Source organism: Aptenodytes forsteri, unplaced genomic scaffold (genome assembly GCF_000699145.1).
Source record: "Aptenodytes forsteri isolate BGI_AS27 unplaced genomic scaffold, ASM69914v1 Scaffold289, whole genome shotgun sequence".
Lineage (NCBI taxonomy): Eukaryota > Metazoa > Chordata > Aves > Sphenisciformes > Spheniscidae > Aptenodytes > Aptenodytes forsteri.
Window position 1 is genome coordinate 3,366,091 of NW_008795025.1, and position 27,658 is coordinate 3,393,748.

Genomic DNA, 27,658 nt, shown 5'->3' on the forward strand with positions numbered 1-27,658 from the left:
AAAAAAAAAAAAAAAAAAAGAACCAGGCAAACTCTTAGCACTGAAGAGCTGGGCTTGGCTGATATCAGCAGAATTCCCAGTCCCTGGATTTTCCTTTAAGCCTGTGCAACGCAGATCCTAGTGAAGCTGAAAACTGCTTCATCCCCAACATGCCTTACGAGACCGCGAAGCCGGCAGCTTCCTCTCGCATTGGTAGCAACTGCTTTGAATTATATTTCAGGCGCTTTTACAGCGTAACCAACTAACTCTTTTTTGTCGTTAAATGTAGTAATTCGAGTGTCTTTTGCATTACTCTGCAGTTTTCTACTGACCTAAAGGGACAAGCAGTTTAATGTTTAATTAAAATAAATTTGACGTGTGATCCGAGCTTATACTGAAAAACGTAAAAAAAGGGGAAAAAAGGGGGGGAAGGGGTTGATGAAGAAGCAGGTGGGGGGTGTGGGTGAGCTGAAGGGCTGGGGGGCACGTCCCGGGGTGACTGCAGAGCAGCCCTGCAGAAAGCAGACTTCCAGGGGTGCCAAGGAAGCTGCAGCCGCAGCTCCTGGGGGCGGGGACCTGGTGCCTGCATGGGGAAAGGTGGCTTCCTTGTCTGGTGCCGCTGGCGGGCACAGCCCATGTCCCCGAATGGGCCGGGGACATCCCTGGGGAGAAGCACAGCTGCTGGATTTATCGCACCCTGGGACCCTCGATTTGTCAAGGGCTGGAGTGGCAGCCCTGACACTGGCACGGGTGAAGATGAATTTCCATTCAGCGCAGTTCGCCCTTCGACTCCATTAATCCTCAGGGTTCAGATGATGAATTTCTTTTTTTTTTTTTTTATTATTTATTTTCCCTCCAGCGTCCCCTCCCACTGCCCTGCCACGGCACAGAAAGAGCTGAACAGATGGTGCTTTGCAGGGAAGCCAGAGCGCCCATGAGGATACAGAGCCTGCCCACTCCGTGGCCACGTGGCCACAAGTGCTCGGAGAAGCCTTGATTTCCTCTGGGAGAGGCAGTGGCAATGATTTTAGTATTCCCGGAGGGTGGGTGGATGGATGGATGGAGAGGAGCTGAAGACTAACGGGCCGTTTAGCGGGGAGACCGTGCTCATACCGATCAACATGGCACCGACCACTGCCTCCAGCCTCAGCGCCCGGCGGAGAGCTGGTCTGGTGGTGGGTCCCACCGGCGAGCCGGTGCCTTCGGACTGCGCTGCCGGCTGGCCTCCACTTAACCTCCGATTAAACCCGGGGTCAGCGCCGATCGGAAGGAGGCAGGATTTATAACCCGCCGCAGGATGCAGTTTGATACCGGCTGTAATCAGGAGAGCTGTCACCACAAGGACAGCTGTCAGGCCACGCTGGCTCATAAAAAGGGATGGAGACACCCTAAAAGCAGTGGCTGTCTTGCTGGCCTCGCTCACTGGATTTAACCCTTCCCTGAACAGCCTCTAACAAAAGGGAAGGTCTTGTAAAGGCACTGCTCTGCTCAGCGCCACCAGAGACAGTTTTCAGACGAGCTCTCATGCCTCTCTGCTGCAATTAACGGCTTGGTTATGAAGCGCTTACCGAGATCGTGAGATTTTCAGTGAGTTCTAGTTTCAGGCAAATAGCCACTTGAATCAAAACCATTCACTCATTTAACAAGCTGTTTTCAAGATCGGGGTGATTTATGACCAGATCAGCTAAGTAAGGGAATGAGGACAGCCTGGGTGCAGTGATGGTCAGCCAGCGACAGCGGGGCACCCGCGGGCACACCAGACCTGTGTGCCAGTGACCCAGAGAGGCTTCCCCAAAGATGACTTACAGGAAGGGGAGCTGTGATAACACTCAAGGGGAAGAAAAAATTTTAACACTTAAAACATTTGGGAAAAAAACCCTGGCAAACTGTCATTATTGAAACATCTGAGCTGGCAGGGTGGATCAGAGAAACTCTTTCTGAAATAATGTTAATTAAATCAGTTACATTTGTTTGCTTGTGTTAAACAACCAGCTTCAGCCACCAGCCAGAGGAATCCACCTGCAAATGATTTACATTGAGGTGATGCATCCATCCTTTACTTTCACATATTGGACTTGCTTGAAGCAGGTGCTCTTGGATAACTTACACACATGCTACGCTTTTGCACAACCTACTACAATCCACTGTGTACCCCTCGGTAGGCAGATGTCAGTGCCAGAGTTGGGAGCACGGGAAAGCATCTCCCCGGGAGAGAGAAAGCCCAATATGTAGAATGAGCTGGGCAGAGAAAGAGGCAACGTGGTATTGAGTACTGTCATTCTGCGGACACTGCAGCACTAAGCAAGAGATTTGCTACTTCAGTCGGAATGATAAGAATTTGAAAAATAAAGTATCCTACAGGAAAGATCACATGGGGAGAAATCACACATTATTGTAATTACAGTCTCGGCTCGGGGGCCCTGGAATCTAGTAGTTTAGATCCAGATCCAAATGCTGTGTCTTGGACTGATGGTCTGCAAAGCAATTTTGCCATCCTGCTAATGTCCTTGTGGAGAGATCATAAGAGAGAAAAAGACACAAACACTTCAGAATGACAAGTATGCTCTTAATTACACAGTGACAGGCATCAAGAGAGTATAAAATAATAACTGGGTATGTCTTAATTTTGGAAAAAATTATGACAGAGATTAAATCGATACTTTTTTCCTATTCCCCGCACATCAGCACCGCATGTGTCACTTTAGTCTCTACTTTTCTCATTTGGAGATAGAACAATCTTTCAATTAAAAAGATTGCTATAAAATCGCGTATCTAATTAGCATGTAATTGTAGGAGGGACACAAACTGTAACTTCACTCTGCTGGTTTTGGTAGTAGAGAAGCTGCTGCTCTCTCAGCTGCGATCAAACAGGTTTGTCACCAGGACACGTGGAAGTGAAGGCCATCTTGCTCGTCCCCTTACCTGCGTAACCTGTTAAAGCCACTACAGACCCTCCTCTCAACCCCCCGATGGCTAAGGGACTTAGCATCCGCTAACCAGAGCCACTCCCGGGTCTGGAGGTAGCACAACTGTGTCCTGAAGACAGACAGGCGCACAGGACAAACTCTGCAGAAAGTGCATCATTAATTGGGGGAAAAGGAAGGCTTTAAGGTTAAATTTGCAGAGGAGAACAAAGGGAGGACAGCAGCCTTCCTCGCTGCTTCTCTCAGGGCTCCTATTCATACCATGCTGGGATTTGCCGGTGGAGGTAGCCGCTGGTTAATCAAATCCAGCTTCCCTGCTCATATTTCTGCTGAAATTTGCTTTCTGTACGTAGACCATTTACTCCAGCTGCAAATCCATCCTGTTAAGAGGGAAAACCCAAGCTGAAAGGCAGCTTACCGTAATGGAGTGCAGTCTGGCCTTCCCCATCCTGAAAAAGAGAGAGACTTGATTTTAGAGGTATAGGTAACGTTGTGGGGATACAAGTAAATCCCAGTTTTAAAGAAATAAGCTGAATCCCAGCAATATTTTAATTGACTAGATAAACAGCCCAGGACACCCAGCTACCTGGCAGCCAGGCTTTGAATCATCATCCACCATCAATCCATATTGATGGATAATCAATACCTATCCATGCATAAGCATGCATGGATCACGTCATGACATGAGTATAATTCAGTTCATAGCGTTATCACTTCCAGCCCATAAAAATGAAGGATTTCAGTCCTATGGCTTTACTTTGGGACCCTCGCTAATCTTGATGCTGTAGTGCAAGACGCTTCTGTGCAAGCCCAGCCTTGGCTAGCTACTCGAGAGAAGGGTAAAGCACCGGGACGCTGGCACAGCTCAGTGTGCTGCACTCTTCAGCACAAGGGAGCACACAGGGGAAAACTCCACTTTTCTTCCAGTTGAATAAATCTTAGGTCCTTGCTCTTCAGAATTCAGGTCTGGACAAAGGGGGACCCAAAGCCCACATAATTTCTGTTGGGCTGCTGGCATCCCTGCTGTACGAGGGTGAGGAAAGGGCTACACACAACACTTGGGAATGAGAGCCGGTTGCTGAACTCATCCTTGTGAAACACCTACAGTGCAAGGGCAGAGCAAACTGCATGATTTGAAGACGTTGGCACACAGCTCCCTCTTCAAGCTAACATGTACACCACTGCATCAGCTGCAATGGTTTGGAAAACGTGTCCCGCTCCCAGACTCGGCAAGCATGGGCAGGGCTTTGCTGGTGAGCGGTTGGTTCTCACGTGGCACGCCCAGCAGTGCAAACCCAGGCACCACACCGTGCCGCAGCCTCGTCCTGCCACAAGAACAGGTGAAATAACAGAAGGAAAGAATTACTGGCCCCTTTGCTTTCACTACCCCACCAGGATTAGCCTCTAATTCAGTTCTTTGCCTCCTTAATTTATTTGCATCTGTTTATGGAGACTTAAGTTTTTAATTACCATCGTCTTTGGGATTAAGGTGCAAATGCTACAGCCTGCTGTGGATTCTGGAGCAGGCGAAAGGGAAAAGAAGAACAGGAAAACAGGTAGAAATCCCACCTGTTGCTGTTTGGGGACTTCTGGTTTCCCAGCCTGTTATTCTGTTTGATATTAACCTTATTCTGCTGAGGAACTAGGAACGACTTGTGTTTCAGGGTGGAAGGTGCCATGCTTTGCTCTGGAACACTGCACCAACACAACCAAAGGAGCAACAGGGACAAAAGAGAAAAGCCAGATGTAACAGGCCATCTGCTGCCTAAACATCCATTTCACGTCTTTGCTGGGGAAAATGTGTGTCAGGGAGATTTTTCCTTCCACATGCCGCTGTGCCCCATTCGTGGCACTCACACCAACATTTGGAGGCACCTTATTTCAGGAGCCTATTTCTGCCCAAATTGTGGGGAGCGGCATGCAAATGGGTGTCATTAGAAGATACCTCAAACCAAACAACTGAAGGAATCAAGGACGGCATCCATTGATTATTCCACACTAATAAGGTAACCGATCTGATCCAGAGCCCCTGAGCGGTCCTTAAGCACATGCCTGCTCGGAGGAGTGACAGGGCCGGCACTGACTTCAGCAAAATACGGAGCAGAGCTGGGGAGGAAGAGGCGGGAGCGCTACGAATGAGTTATTGGAAAGGCAGGCTTTCAAATAGGTGGGCTGTGTGTGTGCTGGGGGATGGGAAGCCAGCTCCCCTCTGCATCGCCACCTTCAAAATTGTAGCTGAGAAAACCCGTGGGTGAATGGGATTGGAGATGTGCAGCAGAAATCCCTTTCCATGGGAACACTTTGCTGCAAAACTCCTTATAAAATACATAGGACTGCTCCAGGAATACTACAGCCACTTGTTCCTCTTCCAAAGGCCTGCGTAAAGCACTGCTGCTTCAGCAGCAGGCTTTGGGCTAACGAGGCTTTTTATTTCTCTTAGATGTACTTTCTGGCATCTATTGGGCTAAGAAGAGAGCGCAAGTCCCAGCATACGAAATGCATCTCCCTAATCCCAGTGAGGTTTTTAAAAAGAACTATTAATCCAATGTTATGCAAACATTGTTTACACTTTATTTATGCTGTGGATTTTTTTCCCCTTTGAGGCTGACGGCTGGCCAAATGCTATTTGTTATACTTCTCAGATGCTATGCTATTTGCTTGTATTTTCTCTGTGATAAATTTTAATCCAGGTAAATGGAAAAAGCTCTAGTGTGGTCACTCACTAAGGGCCTTGAAATGCCCTCTGGAGCCTGCTGATCTCAATCCCTCTGATTTGGCTTTTCAGAGGACCGTGGCTAATTGGAGCCTGACATGCCTGGCTGCTCTGAGGACAGTGCTTGGCTCCAGGTACGGCAACTCTGAGCCTTCAGCGCAAAATGGTCACACCTGGAAACTAATCGAAGATGGGCCATGAAAGTGAGGATTACAGCTCCCATTGCGGAAATTACGTGAGATGAATATCGCCTACCAGGTGCTGGAAATGTTTGTTTTACAACAAAACAAGATGTGCAGAAGTGGTCTTAAGGTGAATTGTAGCTGGCCTTGATGCAAGGGATATTTCCCAATGTGCGACAGAAAGCAGTGGTTTCTGGAGCATCCTAGGCAAGGTGTGGTATGTCTTTCTCCCAGGATGTGCCTCTGTTGGGACGAATGACCCCAAACGGCGAGTGGACAGGAACAGCCTGCCACAGCCTCTGTCCTCACCCCGCTGCACCCTGCCCAGGGCACCGGCTAATGGCACCGGCCCAGCCCAGGATCGCTGGCACCAGATTGCCATGTTGCAGCCAGGAGCGCATCCTCTGCAGCCAGAAGGAACGCAGAGATGCCGGCGGTGATCAGATGGACTGTTTCACTCATCTGGCCTGCAAGAGGGGCCAGCTAATTTTTCTCCATCGAAACCCATCAGGATACTTGTTGGTTTATTTTATACAAAGCACCGAATTGGAGGGGGCTGTTTATCATGGTTGTTCACTTCTCTCTCCAATTTAGCTTTCAGATTACGGAACTGTAAATCATACAGAGCTGCAAGTACAACAAGACCCAGAGTCTGTCGATACACACTGAAACCAATCATTTGATAAATCTATAATGTAAAAACCTGAATACTGTAACCAGTTATTTCCAAACTGTGCCTATGGAAAGTTAGGGAATCAGGGTGTGTTATCATTTCCGTGCTAAGGCATGTTAAAAGAAATTAGAGACTTTTTTTTCCCAATATGAGCTTCTGTAGCATGACAGGAGCACAAAGAGAAGGTGCTGAATAGGGGAGCTGATGTCAGGGAGTGCAGAAGAAGAGATGGGCAGCTCTGGGGCCAATGCTGAGCTCTGCTCTATGCCAGGATGCCTCCGAGAAATGCCCTTTCAACATCACACATCAGCTGAAGTAATGCCAACGCGACAGGTTAAAAAGGAGGCAATCGGAGCTCTGATTCAGTGAACTTCAACACAAAAGGGGAAAAGGCCAGGCTCAAAGCAGTAATACGTGTTTCCGTACAGCTTTGCTTTTGGCTTGCAAGGCACTGGCAGGTACCTGTTCCAGAGACCTTTTAGCAATACCCTGTCTATAAAAAGGAGGAGCTCGTGGAAATGGCAGGACCCATATAGGCAGACAGAAGACGACCAGAAAGGAAGGAAAGACCATTACACACTCAAGTGTAGGAGCGCTCAGTTCCACACGTGCAAGTTACCGACCAACCACAGATTGATTCCAAGCCTTCCTCTTGCCTCCTAACACTGCATGCCATCCCTGGTGCCTTTTACAGCCTCCTGGCACATCTGGCCATGGCAGGATGACAGCCAAGCTGCACGGCCTTCAAGGGAGACAAGAGTGTTTCCAAATACTTCAAAAATAAAACCAAATGCCCATGTCTACCAAAGCCATCAAAACAAAGATGCTACAAAATCACTGGTACCTCTTACATCCATGGTCTGTGACAGATGTCACTCAATGAAAATCTAACTACCAGCGGGTAACTTATTGGATAACAGGATTTTGTTCTGCTCCTGAGAAATTTAAGCAAGAGAAATGAGAGAAGATGGACCGAGCGCAGATGGACCAACTGTCTTATCCGTTAAGTGGTACTATGGCTACTGCACGTCAATTTTGTCTTATAAGTGATAGGATTATATCAGTGTTGCCATCCCATGTTCATTGCTTGGGAATTTCTGTACCCTGCTTAACCTAACACAAGGTTTCTGGACTGAGGGGCAGAGACATGGAAATGGCTTGGCTGAGCCCTGCTGAGATGTTGCACATGCTATAAAACATGATTCCTCCTGCCTCGCCATGGCAAGCAGACCTTGATGTGCCAGTGTGTGACTGTGCTGGTTTCACCGGACAGTTTTAAAAACAGTGTTATATAAACATTGGTCTTCCAGACCCACCTCACTTGCTCTCAAAGCTGCGTACAGAAAACTCTGCGAGTAGGAGGGCGGCCCTAAGGGAGACACCGTCTCTTCCTCCATCTCACATGTTTTATTTAGCACAAGTACAGAAAGAGGAAAAACAAAACCATGCCGGTTACCTGGGCGAACTTTGGTCCAGCTAGACCCCATATCGGTGACGAAGCTGGGGCTGGACAGCCCTCCACACCAGCTGTGAGGTCTGCACAGGACCTCCATACCTCCTCGAGTGCTGGTCCACACTGAGACCTCATCTCTGTGCCGTCAAACACATCTCCAAGCACAGACACCATAAGCATGAAAAGCACAGCAGAAAACATATACACTAACCTTTCCCTTTGGAGGGATAGCACACGCACTCTTTATTTTAAGGTGTTCTTTCCCCTGCATCACCTCTTCTTTTTGTTCATTTGTGGCACCTTTTAAGGTGCACGCTCATTCCCATTGACAGACTCCAAATGTTGGCAGGGATCGCAGGAGATAAGACTGATGAGGTGATAAGAGTGTTTAACAGCGCTGGGTCCTGGGCAGCATGGATGGGCCAAAGGGAAGATAAATATTTACACTACATCTTTAGAAGGTGAGTGAATAAAAAGGGCTAGAATAATACAGCTTCTGAACAAGCACCGGTGCTTAGGAGCTGTGAATATAAATCTCTGCAGCCTCACGACACACACTCACTCAAGCCAGGGAGATGAAAAATAGCAAGAAAATACTTCCCTCCACTTTTAAAAAGGGTTTTATTTCTCATTTATTTCCACTTTAGACTTTAAATTCCCAACAATTTACTTTAACCTCATCATCTTTTTCTCTCTCTGAAATTTTATCCCCAAGATGACTGAGGGTGAGACTACTGCTAAAAGCATACCAGAATTTACATGCTAATACCCACCAATACGTAAAACCAGGCAACGCGGGCTAATATAGCCAGTCCAAACTCCACCAGACAACTCAGTGGATGGCCCCAAGACAGCCTCTATTTTCATTTACATGCTGCTTTTGCACACACCAGCCTGGGTTTGGACATTGGACATGTACATTAATACATATAAAATGAATGCTTGTCCAATCGAAGCAGACAGATGAGTGGATCTGTGTGTGTGCAAATGCTGGCATAGAAAAGCAATGGTTTAGTTTGAAATTTGATTCTGTTCTTTTAAAATCCCTACCCTAGACCTGCGTGCACCCACATGCACCTAGACTTTTGCTTTTAATTGCCTCCTGAGCCTTAAAGCAGTACCAGAGGCAGCGCAATTTGAGAAACGAGACCATCTAACAGCTTTGTGCCAGAACATCTAGAGTCCGATCCTCTGGCCCATCCATGCTGCCCAGGACCCAGCGCTGTTAAACACTCTTAATCACCTCATCGGTCTTATCTCCTGCGATCCCTGCCAAATAGATCCAACCCTGGGAAAATGAAGCAGACTTTTACGTTTTCTCCCCATTTTTCAGACTGTGTGGCCCGTACGAGGATAACTAATTAGCTGGTGTTTGTGAAGTGCTTGTAAGGTTACGGTTGATAATGCTAAGTGTAGGCTGTTGTGAGACATCATGATGTGCATCCTTGGTACCAGCTCGAAGGCAGCTCAGGCACTCCCCAAGGACCAATGCCATGGGACAAAGGATACAGAGCAACCTCTGGCAGAAGCAAAACCAAAATCCATGCACTGGTCACAAGCAGCTCTTATTTGGGGACTGCAAATAGCCCAAGCTAACAAGCGCAGGGCTTGGATGTCCCGTAAGTTTGGTTCCCCAATTAAATCTTCCACCTCCCTTGCATGTGGGTAGGCTTGGCGGGGACCCCGCTCTTACTGAGCTGTCCCTCTCCAAGAGCTGTCTCCTCTGCCCCCTTCCTTCCATTCAGATCTTTTCCCGCACTGTGCTGGGCAGATATCTGTAAGGATGGAAGGTGCTAGATAGATCTTTATCATCACCTCTTGGGCCCTTCTCCAGAGCATACCACCAGGCTATCATTTGGCCTATCTTCTAAGTGCCTCACAGATAAATTAGATCTGCATAGAGAAGCAATTATTACATTTCTAATGGCATGGACCCTTATAGCACAATCTGCTACTGAAAGGCAAAGAAAATTGCATTAGCTTTTGTTTGATTCAAAATTATGATCAAGGGAAGAGGGATGTTGAAGCCCTTCAAAGCCAAGCCTCTGAGCTGGGGATCTTTCTGTCTGGGGACCTCCCTATTCATATTTGCTGCCTGGGCTCATATTCATGGTTCATTTAGGTGCACTAATCTGGAGGAGCCCTCCACTTGCAAAGCTGCTGTTAAAACCAGATCTAAGAAAGCTCAGAAAGAATATGATGCCCAGGAACTGCCACTCGCTCCCTCCTGAAGCCTGCATCTGCTAATGCACCCAAACGTCACCGGCCCGAGGAGTTCAGCGTGCCAGGGTTACGCTAATCCCTCATCGCCCTAGTTTCTAACTGGTGGTGTACCTAAATTTCCAAGTGCAATTTCAATGGGATTTATCACATCTACTATCATCAGCATGTAGTGCTGCTGGCGCAGATACAGAATCTCAATACCCCACTGTAGACATGGCTGGTTTTAACTGCAGAACAAACTGATTTCTGAATCTACACAGCGGCTCTGAAACTCTCCTGTTTTCCTAGGATCATTTTCCTAGGCTGTTTTCTTATTGAGCATTTTCACCCCAATTTGCAGCCAGCATTCTGAGCACAGCTGTGTATTTGTACGTATGTATTTATAGGTTGCTCCAAAGAATATTTGCTACTGCTTGTTACTTCCAGCATCAGGCATCTTTCTGGTCATCAAAGAAGTGTGTTGGTGCAATATAAAAGCTGCCAGGAAGCTCCGGGCTTCCTCAGCCCAGAGATCAAAAATGTGTTTGGAAAGAGCCAGTGCCTAGACCCGTAACAAGTGTCACAGCGCTGCAGCTGAGCCAGCCTCCAACAAAACTGTGCAAACACAATCCCAGGCTGCAAACAGGACAATATTCCTAAGGGCAAGATGCTAAAATCTCTCTTCTCAGGGTGCTTCCCTGCCCCTTCCTCGCGTAAAAGTTAGTAGCTCTTGTACTGCTTTATCACTTTAGTGTGGCTGAGGCAGATACCTGGTTATTTAAGGGGCAGGATAAATGGGCTGAGACAGCTTTCCCATCCCCAATTCACTAGGGAACGCTTGGAAATTCCACCTGACACCGGGACCGCGCTGTGCTCTTAAACAATCTCCCGTCTGATCCGATTGTTCCCCAGTGGGGAGGCAGGCTGCAGCTCGCTCAAGAGTCATTGATTGGATTAACAGCCTAATTCCCAACAGATGAATAGAATACTGATGTCTTGTCAGCCCACATCATAGAAGGAAAACACAATCTGCTTCTACAGCCCCGAAATTTAACCCTTTGCTTCCCCGCTCCCCCTCCCCTGGGCACGGGGCTGAACGCACGGGTCTGGCACTTTCAGCTCGAAATCCTACCCATTTGAACGAGAAAAGATATATTAACCTTTGGGATGCTTTGCCTTGATCTACATGCCATGGGATCATATGTTATTTTCTGTAAGGCTGGTTTTGTAAAAAGCCCTCTTTTCATCCTTTCTAGACAGAAGAGATTTATACCGGGGACCTTAATTTTTTTTCTTCTTTATTTTACCACCTGCCGTTAAAGGAAATACTGTGTGCTTCAGAGTAAGCGGTTGAATATTCATTAGCTTAACAATATTTATTCTGAAATGTACAGATATTGAATGTTTTCCGAGTCTCTCATTTGATTAGGAGGACAGATCTGCCTGGAGAGGAGCATCCAGCCACGTTGCAGGAGAGGCATCGCTGCAATGCCCTCTCCCTCCAGCAGCTCTTGGCAAGCCGTGGGGCAGGGGAGAGAAGCCGGGCACATCATTTGCTTTTGGAGCGCTCCCGTTCTCCACCTCCTAATGGAGACACTAATGTTTTCTTACCTCATAGAAAGACTGTGATAAGAAATTAATTGCTACTGGTCAAACGTTCACTACTACAGAAGCAGGACTGTGTGCATATTAAAGAGATTCTCCAAGAACGAAATTTATTTATGGACTCCTTGGCACTGTCTGCATTTATTTCCTTGCTCGGGAGACAAGAAAAAATAAAAATAATCTGATTTTAAGAAATGTATTCAAAACGACCTATTTTTTTCTCAGATCATTGGGGTCCATAATGCTGTGGGGTTTGTTTCCTTCTAACAGCCACCTTTTATGCTTGCATTTACAAACCAGGCAGATATACATTTAAATATTGTAATTTTTTCAGCAACAATCCTAGTATATTCAGAACTAGAGCTACAGCACTCATGCCAGGACTGTAACCCGTATTGAGAGGTGGCCTCTGGAGTAACTCTGATCCAGCAGTCTCAGTGACAATGGCTTACCAACTCTTTAACTGTTTTTCCCACCTCTGCAAGGTATGTATCACCTGAGATTAGCCAGGTTGCTCTGTGAAACAGAAATAAGATATTTCCAGTCTCATTTGGATTTTACAGCTCACATGAAGAGTGGAAACATTCCCTCCATCACTCCTTAACTCTAAAAAACTAACTAGCCCAGCACTAACTAACATGACAAATAGGAGAGAAAGCATGAAAGGATGGAGGTGCACACCCCCTTTTTTTTTTTCTCCTTTTAACAGTACCTGTTAGCAATGACAGTTTTCCAGACTTCATCATTTCACAGCATTAATGTGCATATTAAAAATTTGCTAAAAGACTGACTGGAAGAACAGGTCTTCCTTCTTCTGGCTGCCAATACATGAACCCTACAGAGAGCCCTGTCTTCAGAGGGAAGCAGGGTGCTCCATGCTCACAACACAGGCAGTGGAGAGGCAACAGTATGCATTAATGACAGAGCTGCCTTAACCAAAACAATTAGTGAGAGATGCCGCATTGACTCAAACAATTCAATTAATGCAGTGTTAGTGCTAGTATTTTAAAGTCATTCGAATTATTAGCTCCTTTTACAATTTGAAACCATAACATTTCATTTTCATCCCAGATGTGAATTGTTCCAGAATGGCAATAAATAAGTCAAACGATCCCTGTCCAGTCCAGCCCCCGTCCTGTAATATGGCTGCATTGTACATTCACGAATCCAGGTTAAGGATGGGGACTGGGGCAGTTGTGCCCTGGAACTAGCAGACTGCAGGTTTTATAAATACATACAGAAATAATTAAAATCTAAGGGGTTTAGAAGGGTTAATCTCCTTTAAATAATCTCTGCCACAAAGCCTGTAAAGTCACTGCTGGCACCGTGCCTGCATGGGACCGGCTGTCGGATATCAGGACAGCACGTGTGGATGGGAGCAGAGAGATTAGTGGAAGCGCTGCCGCGGTGGCCTATCAGACACGCTGCTCCCCCGCATATGGCTCCCCCGGTCACTACTGAGGGGCTGGAAATGCTGCGAGCAGGATCGGATCCAGCACCAACCAGCAAGTCAACATGCCACTTGCTCCACCTGATTAAAGAGAGAGAAGGAAGCTTGATTAGGCTGCTAAATTTAGCAGGTTGGATGGGAGACAGCGGAAGCCGAGAGTGTTGCTGCCACTGCTCAGTTCACCTGAACCCTTTCTGACTTCAAGGCAAACGCTGGCTTATATTTATTTAAAGGGATTCAGGACTTTGGAAATAACCTCTTTTCCTACGCAGGCTTGAACCCACAGCCCTGGGTGGCCAAGGAGATGTTGCACTTTTAATTGCCGGCTATAGTGGACTCAGAGCTGCCACTCTGCATTTCAGGACATCCTCTTCGTATAAAGTGTCCTTTTAAAGCCAACAACTGAGTGGCCATTAGAGATAAAGAAATCCAAAAGAAAGCAGCGAAAGCACCCCTGTGTGCGCTAAAGCAGTGCCCTGTCTGAACCCACGAGTTTGATTTCCACTGATTTGGGCAAAGGCAGGGTCAGCTGAAATGCCCAAGAACCCTGCAGTAGCGGCTGGAGCCCTGGCAGGGAGGTTGCAGTATCGTGATGACTGCAGGCACGGTTGCAATAAAAGCACAGCCACGTTGCACATGGCAATGTGTCACAGGAGGAGCAGAGGCGCTGCTAACGGCTTAGAGATCTTTTTCTCTTTTAAGTTGGTGAGGATAACTCTGGAGACTCCTGGTTTTGGTCCCATAAACCTTCCTCGGCTTGGTGTGCAAAATCAAAACTTTCCATGTTGAGATGGTCTGAACCATCCTCTGAACTCATTTAATGAGATCTGGATTTTATTAAGCCAAGCTTGGGGAAGCCTGGGGTAGCAGGGGAGCTGAGTTACAGTGGCCCATGGCCCTCAGCTTGAAAGGCACTTCTTTTTTTTCCTGCTCCTTTAGAAAAACCCAGTACCAGGGACCTTGCTCAGACATCTCAAAGCATCTCAGGACAGTGCTGTGCCCTGCAGCCTGCAGACAGCCTTTCCTTCCCAAGCATGCTTGTTTCTTAAGCATGCCGACTCCTCTTTGTGGCTAATCTGGAATTAGAGAGGATGTTTGCACACTCACAGCTGTCTGCTAGAGGGGGAAGGCATCAGAGCCTGGATCCTGCCCCGAAGTGGACCACTGCCAGGGAGAAGCTGACTGCACGTGTTGACTTAAGAAGCTCCCGTCTCATCGCCTCAAAGGGTTGCTGTTTTTGTGACATCCAACAGCCTTTTAGCAGCCTCTGTGAATTGTATTAGTAGCTGATTTACCATTTTTTATTTTATAAGGCATGAAGCTGCTCTTTCATTTGATCATCCACCACCAAGTACAACTACCTGTTAGACTCTGAAAACTCCCCTCTCAGCCTACGATCATTGGGACTGTTCCCTGATGAAAGAAAGAAGAAATAAATAGAGAGGGAAAAGGTTTATTGGTACTGCTTATTCACAGAGAGTCAGGTTTCCAAACAGCTTTTAATAAAGTACCAATACTAAAGAAAAAAAGGAAAAATGTCTGGAGAAAACTGCCTCAGGACATCAAACTATATCAGTAACTGGGATTTCTCGATGGAGCCACAGTGCTATTAAAATAAAGCTGGACTAAGTACTTGCAGTTTGGTCTGTCATTACTTATTGAGTGAGATGCAAAATTGATCTTCACTTTAAAGGGCTCTTTCAAAGTCCAGAGGCAGCACTTGCTCCCTCCTTGTGCTATATAATAGAGGTGTTCCTAATGAAATTCAGCAGGATCTGGAGGCAACCGGGGAAAACCGCGGCCAACTTTATAACAGACAGATTTATGTTCAGGGATGTCCTGCTTTTTGAATGAGCTATTCTGCACAGGGCAGGAATAACAGGTTTGCCATTCATGGGTCGTACAAGTGCAGCAGAAGGTCAAGTTCCCCGGTGGTGCTCAGTCCGAGCCGAAGGCTGGGGCTGCCGTCACATCTGGGGCTGAGCTGAGCGGGTCCATCCCATTTCCTACTAAAGCAGCCCAGGGAGCCCGCTGGGACCCGGACATCTGCCCTCAGCGCCCAGAACTGGGACCAGCCCATTTCACACTGGGCGGACGGCTGGGGAGGAGCAGATGGCAGGTACTGGTGGTGGCAACCGACGTGGAGTAGAGCTGAACCAGTGACCTCGAGGTGAAAGGCTTCGTATCTCCCATTATCAATCCCCAGAGCCCCCTCTGAAGTAAGTGTTGATCCATTAATCTTTCTGACTGATGGAAACAAACGGCAAATATAACGTTCCATGGGGGAAATCTTTATTTATTTTGAGCCAAACCAATGCTTAAAAACATAAAGTTAAGGGCATGCTTAGGTTTCATTCTTCCGTCAGAAATGTTACTAGTTAGTGCCATCCTTTTTCTCTTCCAAGTACCAAATTTAAAGAGCACGTCATCACGCATTAGTCTCTGAGCACAGCCCCAGCATGGATTGCCGCAGTAAATAATGAACTTGTGTTTGTGTTTCCTCCTGTGCATGCTGTCCTCCTAAATAGTTTAATAACAAAGGAGTATATTTAGGAGCACTGCTGGAGTGCCTCGATGAAGCATGTTGTGTAGGATAAATACCTCCACATCAGGACACTTTTCAAAGCCATCAGGCAGAGGGGTCAGTCTGTTGTGGGTTTTTTTAAAACTGCACAAGCTAATGCTTTAAGAGTGTCTTGATGGAATCAGGGAAATTGGATTGTCCCCCCATTTGCTGGCCTAAAACAAGCCTTTTTTTATTTATCCCATTAGAGGAACACAAGAGAAACCTTTTAAATGTCACTAAAATTTTCCCTGCATTGCAAAACCCCGTCAAAAGGGTTTTAATTTTCCCTGAGACCTCTTAAGTAATGCAGTATGTCAAGGTTTAATACATTGCGTGTAGGGGATTGTCTATACTCTGTGCTGTTTCACCAGGGTGACTCTGTAGGGTCGGTCCTGTTTGCTGGATTTGGTCCCTGCCAGCACCGAGCTGCTCGACTAGCCCACACCACCTTAGATCAGTTCAGGTAAAACAAATAGGCAAGTGATAACGAGATGAGATGCTACTTCCCCTGGATCAGTCCAGGACTCCCAAAAATTCAGCAGTGCTGGTCACTCTCTAGTAATTTTCTTCTGTGAGTTGGGGCTCTCTGGTTTTGTGAGTGCCTGTAATTTATAGGCTTTATTTACTTAATTTATAGGAGGACGAGAGACACTTGGCAAGAGGCACTTAGGTACACAAGGCTCCAAATTCCCCTGGACTATTTAATATGACAAACAAACTGCATACCAGAGGTGGAGCCCAGGATTGAAAACTGGCAGCACACAAAGCGCTAAAGCACACCGGCTAAAGACAGCAACAGGGTCACATACTCTTTAAAGGCTGGGCTGGTGCCCACTCAACCCTTGCTGTCCCAATGGCTGCAGGCATTAATGCCAAAACAGCTTCTCCCAGCCCCTCCAAGCCTATCCCGCTTGTCAGCCAGCCTGTAAGCTTGAAGCTACGGGTGATCTGTTCTCCCGGAGTAATCCCAAGTAGTAACGTTTGCTACCAAAATACACCATTATTTTGCTCCTACAGGATAAGGGAGTTCTCTGTCCATGCTGTCCCTGTTTCTGTTTGCAAACAGTGAACACGTTGTCATACCACAGCAGAAGAGGACCTGGGGTGCCAAGTCATTTTGGGCTGACTGTATAATTCTCCCCAGCCCTGGTTTTGCAGGGAAAGGAGGAATTGGAGGGCAATGAGCATCCAAGCTGGGGTACGTGAGCCCTCAGCCTCTTGTCCCTGAACTCACACATGTACACTGAGAGCTGGGAAAGGTGCAGAGCGAGGAAGAGGAGGCAAATCCCAGCCTCTCAACTAGTCACAATGAAACACAGCCCTGAGACTAAGACACTGCCTCCTGATCTTCCTTGTAGGGCTGCATAATCTATTTTACAAAATGTCAAAATTCAGCACGAAAATTGGAAAGGGGGGGGAAATCAGACTGGCTGGTTATTGGACCAAGGGCTGTGTTAAAAGGATCAGGAGGTGGTGGGCCGAGTGGTGGGGGAGGGAATGGGATAAAGTAGTGGGTCTAATCAAATCAGTTTAAAAAGCTGCAGCCTCTCCGAGTTAACCTTGCCAATCAGAGAGCGAGCGGGAGCATGTCTGCGCACATTAAAGCGGGAGCGTGTCCTTGAACCCACAGCGTACTCCATCCTCCCCCCGGCAGCCCACGCAGGCTGTGTACCCAACACCCTCGGCAGACAGCAGGAGAAAAGCCCAGGATTAGGCACCCTCCTTAGCCTCACTCAAGTGGAAGTCAACACGGCAAAGGCAGCTCGGATGCTTCCCTGTGATTAGAGGTGAGCTCATGGGATTAAGCCGGCAAGAGTTGGAGAAATGTTAACAAACAAACAAAAAAAGGAAACAAAAGGAGAAACCCTCCCATTGACAAATGCTGTCATATTGAGTCTGGCAGCTGTGAGATGCATTACTAACCTTTGCTAATGACTAAGGGCACTGAAGTCACTTTAAAATAAATATTCACTAGGAATTACACGGGTAATCTAAAGGGATTATCCTGCTGCCTTAACAGGTCCATAAACTAAACGTTAAATGGTCTATGCAAGTGTTTGCATTAATTTTGACCCAAATCAACCCTTCTGCTAAAAGCCATGGAAAACCAGATTCAATTTTGGAAACCACATGTCTGCTTTGAGTTAGTGTTCTTATAAATTCCCCCAGATACCCTGTTTTCTGAAGGAAAAACAGGACTGAGCTCTTGGAAGCCAGAAGCCTGCCAGCAGCCAGGGAAAGGCTTTAGCAGAAATGCACGTTCAGAACATCAAGCAGCAGGCGCAAATCCAGACTGCCACATAATCCCCTCCCTGTGGCAAAAGTATCCATGTTCAGAGTCTTAGTTCCAGCCCTTCTTCCCTACGGAGACAGGGAAAGCACAGCGTGGGAAGAAGGAGCTCTGCCATAAACAGTGGCCGAACCCCAACTGTTCTGTGCCTCAGTTTCCCCACCTGTAAAATGGGGAACATGACATGTGCCTTCCAGCTGTGTCAGTCGTCCCCGTGCCTCAAACTACAGGTGGGGAATTAAGCTGAAGCAGGGCTGTGTGTGTGACCGAGGCTCAGCAGCTAGTATTCAGGCAGGTCAGGAGAGCAGGAGTTAAAGCATATGCTTCAACAACAGGGACTGAATTATGAGATGAGAACAGCTCCTGTACACCAGTCTGCAGCTCCTGACAACAACTTCATTGTCTGTACATGAAAAAGTATAGTCTAAAACCACACAGATGCCTTAAAGCCACCATACACAATACCTGAATTGCATCTAATTCCAAAGATCGTATCAGACACAAATGGGGAATAAGTACTACAGAGAAATAAACAAAAGTACATCGATGCTTCCTTCCAGCAGGCATTTCAGACCCAGCCTTAGAAAAAGCACTCAGGGTTTTCCTCATTTCCCAGCCCATGCAGGCCAGGGAACACACCAGCGTGTTCAGAAGCCCTCAGTCCAACAGAAAAGCTGCATTTCCAGCCTGTGATCTGACACACTGGACATGTGCCTGCCTCGCAAACCTATGTAATCTTTTTTAACCTGGACCCCTTTAGCCTGTATACCTGAGTTGGCCAGTGTGCACACTTCTGAAGACAGCTATTTCTCTAAGGCATGCTGAATTCACTTTTAAGAACACAACAGAACTAAGGGAATTGAAGAGACAAACTTCTTTTAAAGCCCACTGCTCCTGCACAATCACTAGCAATAAGCTAGGGCCCTCTTGTAGTAAATTAGGAAAGCGAGGGACATGATCAGGCTGCTTGAAGCACAGAAATATGCTACGCCAATAGATCTGAAGAAACCATGTCCCTGGAGCCCTTCGGGGTCCACTGTACAACTTAGGGAAAAGAAGAATCAAACACAATGGGAAGCTGGCAGAGAAAACACAGTCCAGAAAAAGATCAATATTTAAAAAGCTTGCTTTTCCTGATGGAGGGAAGAAAAATTTTTGCAACCTTTATGTTTTTTAAAGACTTCATGATGTTCAGAGTTCCTGCTTCTTTTTTTTTTTGAGATTAGAAAAAGCCAGGCAACCCTAACCTGGTAAAACCTAATTTCACAGGAGATCTTCTCTGAAAGCCTTGGCAATAGGAGTGGAAGTGCTGTCTATCAGCCATTGAAGGCAGTGTGGAAGGAGTGCTCTAACAAGAGCATTTTAAACTCAAATGCCAGGCAAACATTAACAGCAAGTAAAGCCACAATTTTACACACTCTCAAATGAAAAATCATTCCGCTAAATGAGATTTCTTCCCTCTGAAATACATATTTTTATGAACTCCTAAATATATGCTAGAAAAAAATTAACAGATAAAAACTAGGACTTCTGTCTTTAAAGAAGATGAATTCTTCCCTTCCTTTTTAAATAAACAAACAGTTTCAAAGTTTTCTTCATATATTGTAAAAGAATGATAAAGGGGTTATAGATCAACATCCTCCTCACTGATTTCCATCTGCTAACAGTGACCTAAAACAATCTCTTGCAGCTGAAGGAGCCCTGAACAAACCTGAGAACATCTCTTCAGTCTTCACTAAGCCAGCTCTAGAACAAAATACTAATTGCCATAAAGAAGACGCAGTTGCTATTTTCACTTCCTATCCCAGCTGGCAAGGGCTGGGATAAGAGAGCTTTTAAAGAGAAGCCACAGAGCCTGGTAGGGCAAACCCCTGCCCACAGGAGTGTCCCTACAAGTGCAGGAGAACTCACCCACAGACACCAGCCCCGTGGGGTGGGCTGGCAACATCAGCACTTTCTCAATTGGTGGATAATTCACACCAGCAAATATATTTGCACTTACCAATGAGACCCAAAGCCTCATTCAGAGCACCAGGTTCACTGCAGGAATTGGCAGAAATCACATTCATGTGTCTATTGACAGGGAACACCTGTGGGACTTACTGCTATTAGCTGCTTTGCACTACAGCTACCAAGGATGTGTGAGTGGAAAGGGACACCTCTCAGCAGAGCCAGCCAGTTCTGCTGCAGCCCTCCTCAAAGCAACATAAAGCCTGCTAGCTGCATTAAACATGGATATTCAAATATCAGCTGCTTCCAGAAAAGCTCCTCCAGAAAACTGTCAATCCATCCAGGATAACTCATCCTACTGCACCTCCTGGTCATGCCACAAAGACTCCCAGCACCTAACGTAGAATGGAAATGATGGCTCAACTGCTTCAGTTTGTACCGAATGCAGCAGCCCTGCATACCTAAATGTATCTACCAAAAGCATGCAAAGTTTATGTAAGTAAAGCCCTTCTGTGGGCTGCATCAATGTCTGATGCCTAATGAAGACTGAATTTGAATACGAAAATGCATTGATTACTGTATTTCTCTGGGCTGATACAGGCAGCAAGGTAAGGAAAAGCTGTGCAATACCTGAAGGCAAAGTGGGGTTTTTTTTCAGAATACCCAATTATGGGAGATGCTTCCTAAGGAGAATGGGTGAATGTGGACTTCGACCATCCTTCCCCCTCAGGAAACCTTTTCTGCTGTAAGCAGGACTTCTAGTTCAAACACTCCTTTTGCTATTCTGTTGCTTGTTCTGCAAAACTTACTCCACATCTCTGTGACCCTGTGAAGGGAGAAGCCCCCAAGTCCCTATGATTTTATGCAGTTGTAGCTGTCATCGAAGCAACTGTGCAACAGCATAAAATTCAAAGATAGATAGCTTCACTTGGTGGCTTTTCACACCTTGAGTGCTCAGGAGACAATACCCTTCTCTGAGAAGAGGCACAGTACTATACAGCGATGGTACATATTAATTTCTAAAAGAGGATTTTAATCATGCAACGTCCTCTGCAGTCGCACAGAATTTAATCTCATTGCTGACAGTGGGTGATGGGGGAGCATGTTAAGTGGAAAAGTTGTATTCAAGACCTTCTTGCAGATATGTGCTACAGGCAGTCCCTTGGGAGGAAGAAAATGACCCAAACCGGTCTCTCTCGCTGCTGACCACCCCGGCCCAGGGCCCTGATGTACCCCAGCCACTCGCACAGCAGAAATGCAGGTGCATTCCCAAAGTTCTGTGCAAGGTTCAAGTACACGTATTAACACAGTTAGCATTTATCAAGGTTTACTTTACAAATATTGATTTATTAATCTAGGCAAGACCCAAGGATATATGCACATAGTATTCCCTTGTTAGTTACAGATACTGAGACATACCAAAAAAACCCACTGTCTGACTTACTCAAGGTCAAACGAGGAACACAGCCCACAGCCAGTATTAGTTCCAGGATGCTGAGCTCCCAGCGCTATGCTGTGACTATTAGGACATGCTGTCCTTTTTCACACCAGGTCTTCCCTCTTCTTGTAAGATCTGTCTTCGCCTAAGCCTATGTTTAGTGAGAATCTTGCCTTCATTTAGTAATCTGGGAAGAAAAAATAACGAAGAGCCAAAATTTGAACACCATAAGATGTGAACTGAGACTCTCCCAGCGGCTAAGGAGACACACCACAACTGGGTTGGCATGCTGGCACATGCCTTCTGGATGGCTATCTTCAGTCTTCTTCCACTTTTACTGAGGACCGCTTGCAGGCAGCTTTACAAGTCTTGGTCAATTAAACAATTAAGTGTTAAAGACAAAAATCCAAAAGGAATTAATATAATTTGTTCCACCAGTTTTAATGGGACCTTAAAGCTTATATGAAAAGTTGTACTTGGAATTGTGAAACAATTCTTTTTTAGAAACTCCTATGAAACCAAAGTAACGTTAGTTACAATCACTGCCTAGGAGGGATGAAATTCAATGCTTTTTTTTTTTCCCCCCCCAAAATAGAAAATAATTCCCTAATATATCTGAAGTTAGGGCAACCTAAGAGATGGCCCAACAGAATACAATTCCATAAAATCACTACAGTTAAATGAAAAACGACACATGTTTTCAAGCAGCACACATCTGATGCCTACTTTCTAAAGAAAGTCAAACTACTGAGCAGGTAAGTCACTCTGTAAACTCCTCTAACTGTTCTTTTGAGGTATTAGACCAGCTTTGGACTACTAATGGATAAAAATTAAGTATGAGACAACAGATCTACTAGCTTTAAAATCCTGAGGAATTGGAAAGAATGACCATATGCTTTTGTATACGATAGCCATGTCTGCAGCATGGGAGCACTGCAAAAAGTTGAAGTATCTGTGTGATAACTACACACTATGTCTGAAGGAATAGCTTTTAGAAGATATGAAATTCAAAGAATACTGCAGAACCCTGCAGGAAAATCATGGCAATAAATTATAGAGAAGCGTGCATAATGTATGTCACTGAACACACAGTATGTTCTTTCCACTCTCAGTTCGCCTGGAACATGGGAAGTGTGCTTCTTAGGCAGCCAAAGTCAAGCCCAAAGTCTCAGGGTAGACAACAGACAACATGAGAAAAGAGGACAAAACTTCATCAAACACTGAATGCTTAATGACAGAATTAAAGCCTATGTTTGGTCCTCGTCTTTCTCCAGTTGCTCCTTCATTTTGCTCCTAAAATCCTTGACTTTGTTAACAAAACTTGAGCAGAAAAGTTGACTACCTGAATGTGCCAGACATCATCTCCTTTAAGTACTGTTATTCATAAATACAAAGAAAATTCTATTTATTTTTTCCCTTCCAAAACCAAACCCATCATATTTATGATGAGATTTTAATTTATTTTTAAGAAGTGTTTGAAAATTTCCTTGTAAGGATTTTTTAAAATTAAATTCTAATTTCCATTCAGATGTACTCAGGCACAAGAGAAAACAAAACAACTAATAGTCTAACAGAAGAAATGTTTCATTTGCTGTTTTCTAGCCTGATTCAAATGTAAAAATTAAGAATGTGAATAAACTAGGTTAAACTACATAATTAAGTAAACATGGACATGCATTGTGTATCTGATTAGCAAAAAGAACTAAATTTACTATAAAGGCTATATTTAGCTGCAAATGAACATAGTTTAATGGATACTAACCAATGAAAATCAACCTTTGCTTAGAAAAATAACCAAGAACTAGATTTAAATTGATTATTAAATCAATTAAATCAATCCAATCTGTCAGAATCTCTCTCATTACAGTTGCTGTTAGATGCAAAGCTGCTGCCTGTATGGTATGCCCACACAGGCAAAACACAAAATGATGCAGTGCCAAAGGTATAGCAATAGCATAGCACCTTCACAGCACATCCATCCAAAATTGCGCCAGACGCTGCCGAGTCCTAGTATGTGCACAGACCTCTCCCAAACTGAGTGCATCCATTAATACGTGGAGCCCATTAATGTGTCCTATTTCCCTGTATTAACCAACCAAACATAAAACAGTGGGTCCCTGTAACAGCCCGACCCATTTTGAGAGTCCAGTGAAGCCAAACTGACTTTTATTTCTTAGAGAAAAAAATAAAAATTGTGCTTAAATATAAAGCAACCAGTTGCAGCACTGTGGGATTAGTTGGATGAATCCTTCGGTGGATATAATCAGCTTAATGGCAACAAAGATCACTGCACAGTTAGTGCAGCTGTGACACTCAAGCATTTCACCGAAGAGGAAGGTTTGCAAGAGGCTGGAACGGTCCCTTTTATTTCCAGCCTTTTTTCCTCTCTCTGTGCAGTCAACGTCCCCATCAGCTCCATTAGCATGAAAGAATTAAGGAGGGAAATGGGTGGGGTGGAGCAATTTACGTCTGTGGGTCAGCATACTTACACAGTGTCATATAATTCAATTAAATGGACAAATAAAGTGGTGCTAGTTGTTTTCCAAACTCAGGTTAATTTTAACTTAATTTCCACGCTGCTGTGGGCTAAAGGGCTGCCTGCTGTCTGAGGCTGCGTGATACACAGCTAAATGACCAGCTGTCTATTACAGAAAGGAATGCTGTAGCAATCCTCCTGCTCTTCTCTTAGGATACTTTTAAGAGTATCCTTACTCTGAGGATATTCTTAGCATCCTCATCTTCCCGCAAAAAAGAAACTGAAAGTAAAGACTTGATTCCCCTAATTACAGCTGTATTTGCACCGGCAAATCCATTGCTTTATATTATACCGTTTCTCACTGTTAAATTGCAAAAAAACCCCAAACAGTAGAACACAATAGATGTAAGGAGATTTTAGCCTGCCTTGTAAGAAATTAAGAAACGCTATTTTCTAGGCTTCTTAAATTAAGACTTTCACCATTAAATCCAGTGATCTACCTCTCACATACGGTATTAACACACACAAAAATAAGCAACTAAATCCTGATCTGTTTACCTGTTTAACTGTTTAACTACTCTGTTTCTGGGTTTTGCTTCCTCCAGGAAAAATCCCCTGAGATGCAGGTGAATGCACTAATGACTGAAAACAGCTGAGGATAAATACAGAAGACCCACAAATCTGTTATCTGGAGGAAACTGATGGATAGATACAGCAGAAGTACAAACACCTTGGAAACACGCCATTTGCTGTAGAGCTTGCTAAGGTCTTCTGCTCTCCGAGCTAGTAAAACTCAAGCCTGTGCAGTTGCACTTTGGAACAAGAGCTTTGAAGGAGAATTAATTTCTATTTGCAGAATAAAGACCTTTTTCAGTACCGCAATGTTCTGAAGCCTTTAAAATAAATCAATGCTTGAAGATCCACGGCACTTTCCATAAATAATACAAGTGTGCCTCCTTTTCCTCAGCCAAAACTTCCTTTGTTTTCTCCAAAACATCAGTTCAACACCCCGCTGTCATTCTCCCCACCAGAAATACTTGCATTTCAGCAGTTCTGCATGGATATAATTTGTAAAGTGCTAGGCAAATAAGCACACTCTGAAATGGGAAACGTTATTGACAGACTACCTGGCACTAAGCTTTCAAACCCACCAGGAACGTCAGGAGGCCAGATTTGCACGTGTCAAGTCCATCACCTTAGGAGGCTTTCAAAGTTTTGCTTTTTGTGACTCTACAAAATGCATCTCTGGAGCCATTATATGAATTAGTTGGAAAGGGGTGGGGGGGAAGGAGGAGCGGTTAAGAACAGCAATACACCCCTATGAGGACATTTAGAAGCATCTGGCTCAGAGATATTAAGAAAGGAAAGAAAAATTAATCATGCCAGCTGGGAGAAAACCTGGCATCAGCACAGCCACCTTGTCATAAGGCAGATATTAATAATGTGAACCTCCAGGGAACACTCAGACATCTGAAAGATCTACTTGTTGGCTATCGCAGAGCAGGCAGGTTTAACTGATGCCTCTTTGAAACCTTCTGAATCTTATGCTAAAACACCGCTTAGGAATTTTTTGCAGCAAAACAAAACCCTCAGTGCTAAAGATCAGACATTTACTATATTTCTCTTTTTTTCCTAGATGGTATCAAAGAGAGTGCACAAGGGAGGGCAACGCACCTTGCTGCTTATAATCACGTGCTATCATCTGCAGCAGAATGGAGCAATGGGTGCAAAAATATCAGATGCTGAAGCTGTGGATATCAGATAATTAGGATGTTAGGAAAAGGAAGACAAAAGGATTCATTCCCGGGGATACCTAGGCACCTCACTAACAGACTTTGACAGCGGGAGGCCCAACTCAGGCATTAGCCACTTAACATTTTGTAGACCTGTAGCTTAGCTGCCCAGTAGCTATGAGGGACACACAAAAGAAATGGAGGTGAAAACTGGTTGAGTATTTTAAAAAGATAAGCAGCAAAAAGGATCTTGCCAGAATGGAAGACAACGGGAAAAACCGCACCTGGCCAAGACACCGCAGCAATGGGGGTATGTCCTGATACCGCATCTCAAATATAATTCCTCAGGGTTAGTGTAAGATGTAAAGTTGGTGGCAGCAACAATAACTAGAACTCACATTTTCAAGAGAATTTATTTAGCCAACAAAATATGTCAAAAACCTCCTTTTTTTCTACCTTGTAACTTTTCCAGAGCTGCAGCAATCTTTCCTGCCTAACGCACTGAAAGCAAACACGATAAAGGAACCACTAACCTGCTTGTATTTGGGAAATGAGGAGTGTTGCTAAAAGCACACCAGACACCCCCAACATAATCTTAGATGTATTTTCTGATCTCTTGGACCATCTGTTTCTAGCTATAACTCCAGATTCACAGGACACACAGCTGACTCACTGAAGTGTAGCACCAGCTACAAACTAAGTGTCTCAAAACGATGATTTGGATGTTTATATGCTATTTGGTGATGCAGGAGATGCTACCATAACAGCTAACAAGCAGTCACGTCAAACAAGGTGGGTTGTAGTTGGCAAATCTAGACAGACAATTCCCCAGTTAGGGAATATTGCTCAGATATTCTCAATTTAGAAACAGCAAACTCCTACATTTAAGTGGAAGATGACATCCTGGAGACCAGTGCTGTGCCAGGTGTTTTCAGTAGATGGGCACAAGGTTGAAAGCATCATCCCTCCAGAAATGCAGTGCTACTATTAGTGCCACTGTCTGCTTAAATCAGAAACAACTTTGCAGCCCGATGACTGTGTTTTTAAACCACCCTATCCCAAGAGGAAACATTTTCTGCAGTGGGTACAGCTGTGATACATTCCTATGCAAATGAAGCAATTTTCTCTTTTTCTCTGTGAAAAGTCTCCCATTTCTTCCCCATCACTGAATTTATCTCCCAATGGACTTGATAAAAAGCAACACTTGCACTTTTTTTTTTTAACTGATCCCAGAAAAGAGACACATTCAGCCCTAAGATACATGCCAATAAAAGTCCCATTGACTCAAGAAGGGAATTCACGTGTTTATCCTTCATCAGAAGTCCTCAGTAATGACACCTTACCATCCTTTAAATCATCGGTAAGACTACTTCTGCCATGACCCTCTGTGTCACCGCTGTCTGGCATTGCTTGGGGAAGCAATGAGCCAAGAATACCATTTTTCTGCTGATCTCCATTTTGTTCTCTTATTTCCATTCACTCAACCTTTCCATTTGCATTACCTGTTGCACTGCATCTGATGCCAACATGCTCTCTTAGGGAAAGGGATGGTCTTTGCTCTTGCTTGATGCCTTGACTGGCATTTCTACTAGCTACAACAGGCAAAATAAGGTAGAAGAGCTGAGGGCAAAAATTAAACCTGCCACTATCTATGTGCCAGTTTACAGGCCTGCCTTGCCTCGATGCATAGAAAGGCACCGCAGTCACATTCGCTGCTCACATACATCTGAGGAGAGAACTGGGCAGAGCAGTGAAAACTTGTGTTTTTAGTAAATGTTTTAAAAGCTTGGAAAGATTTTCTTGTCTAATCAAGTTGGGCTTTCCTTTCCCCCAGGTGAAACAAAATATAACAATTTCTCTATGATTTTGTCGTTGTTCTTAGGTAAATTCAGAGAGCTGTTTCATATTATAATTTACATGTGCACAAGAGGAATGCTTGAGCTGATAGGCAAAAAAAGAAAAAAAAAGATCATAGAATCATAGAATCGTTTAGGTTGGAAAAGACCTTTAAGATCGAGTCCAAC

At 45.0% G+C, this 27,658-nt stretch overlaps 1 protein-coding gene across 1 annotated transcript in view; it reads right to left on the reverse strand.

Annotated features, from left to right (window-relative positions):
- Positions 1–27,658, reverse strand: part of ACBD6 (acyl-CoA binding domain containing 6) — a 92,088-nt gene that overhangs the window by 1,823 nt on the left and 62,607 nt on the right. The window contains exon 7 of the mRNA XM_009275913.1: positions 3,322–3,352. Within this exon, the coding sequence (XP_009274188.1) occupies positions 3,322–3,352 (31 nt within the window). The remainder of the gene's footprint in view (positions 1–3,321; positions 3,353–27,658) is intronic.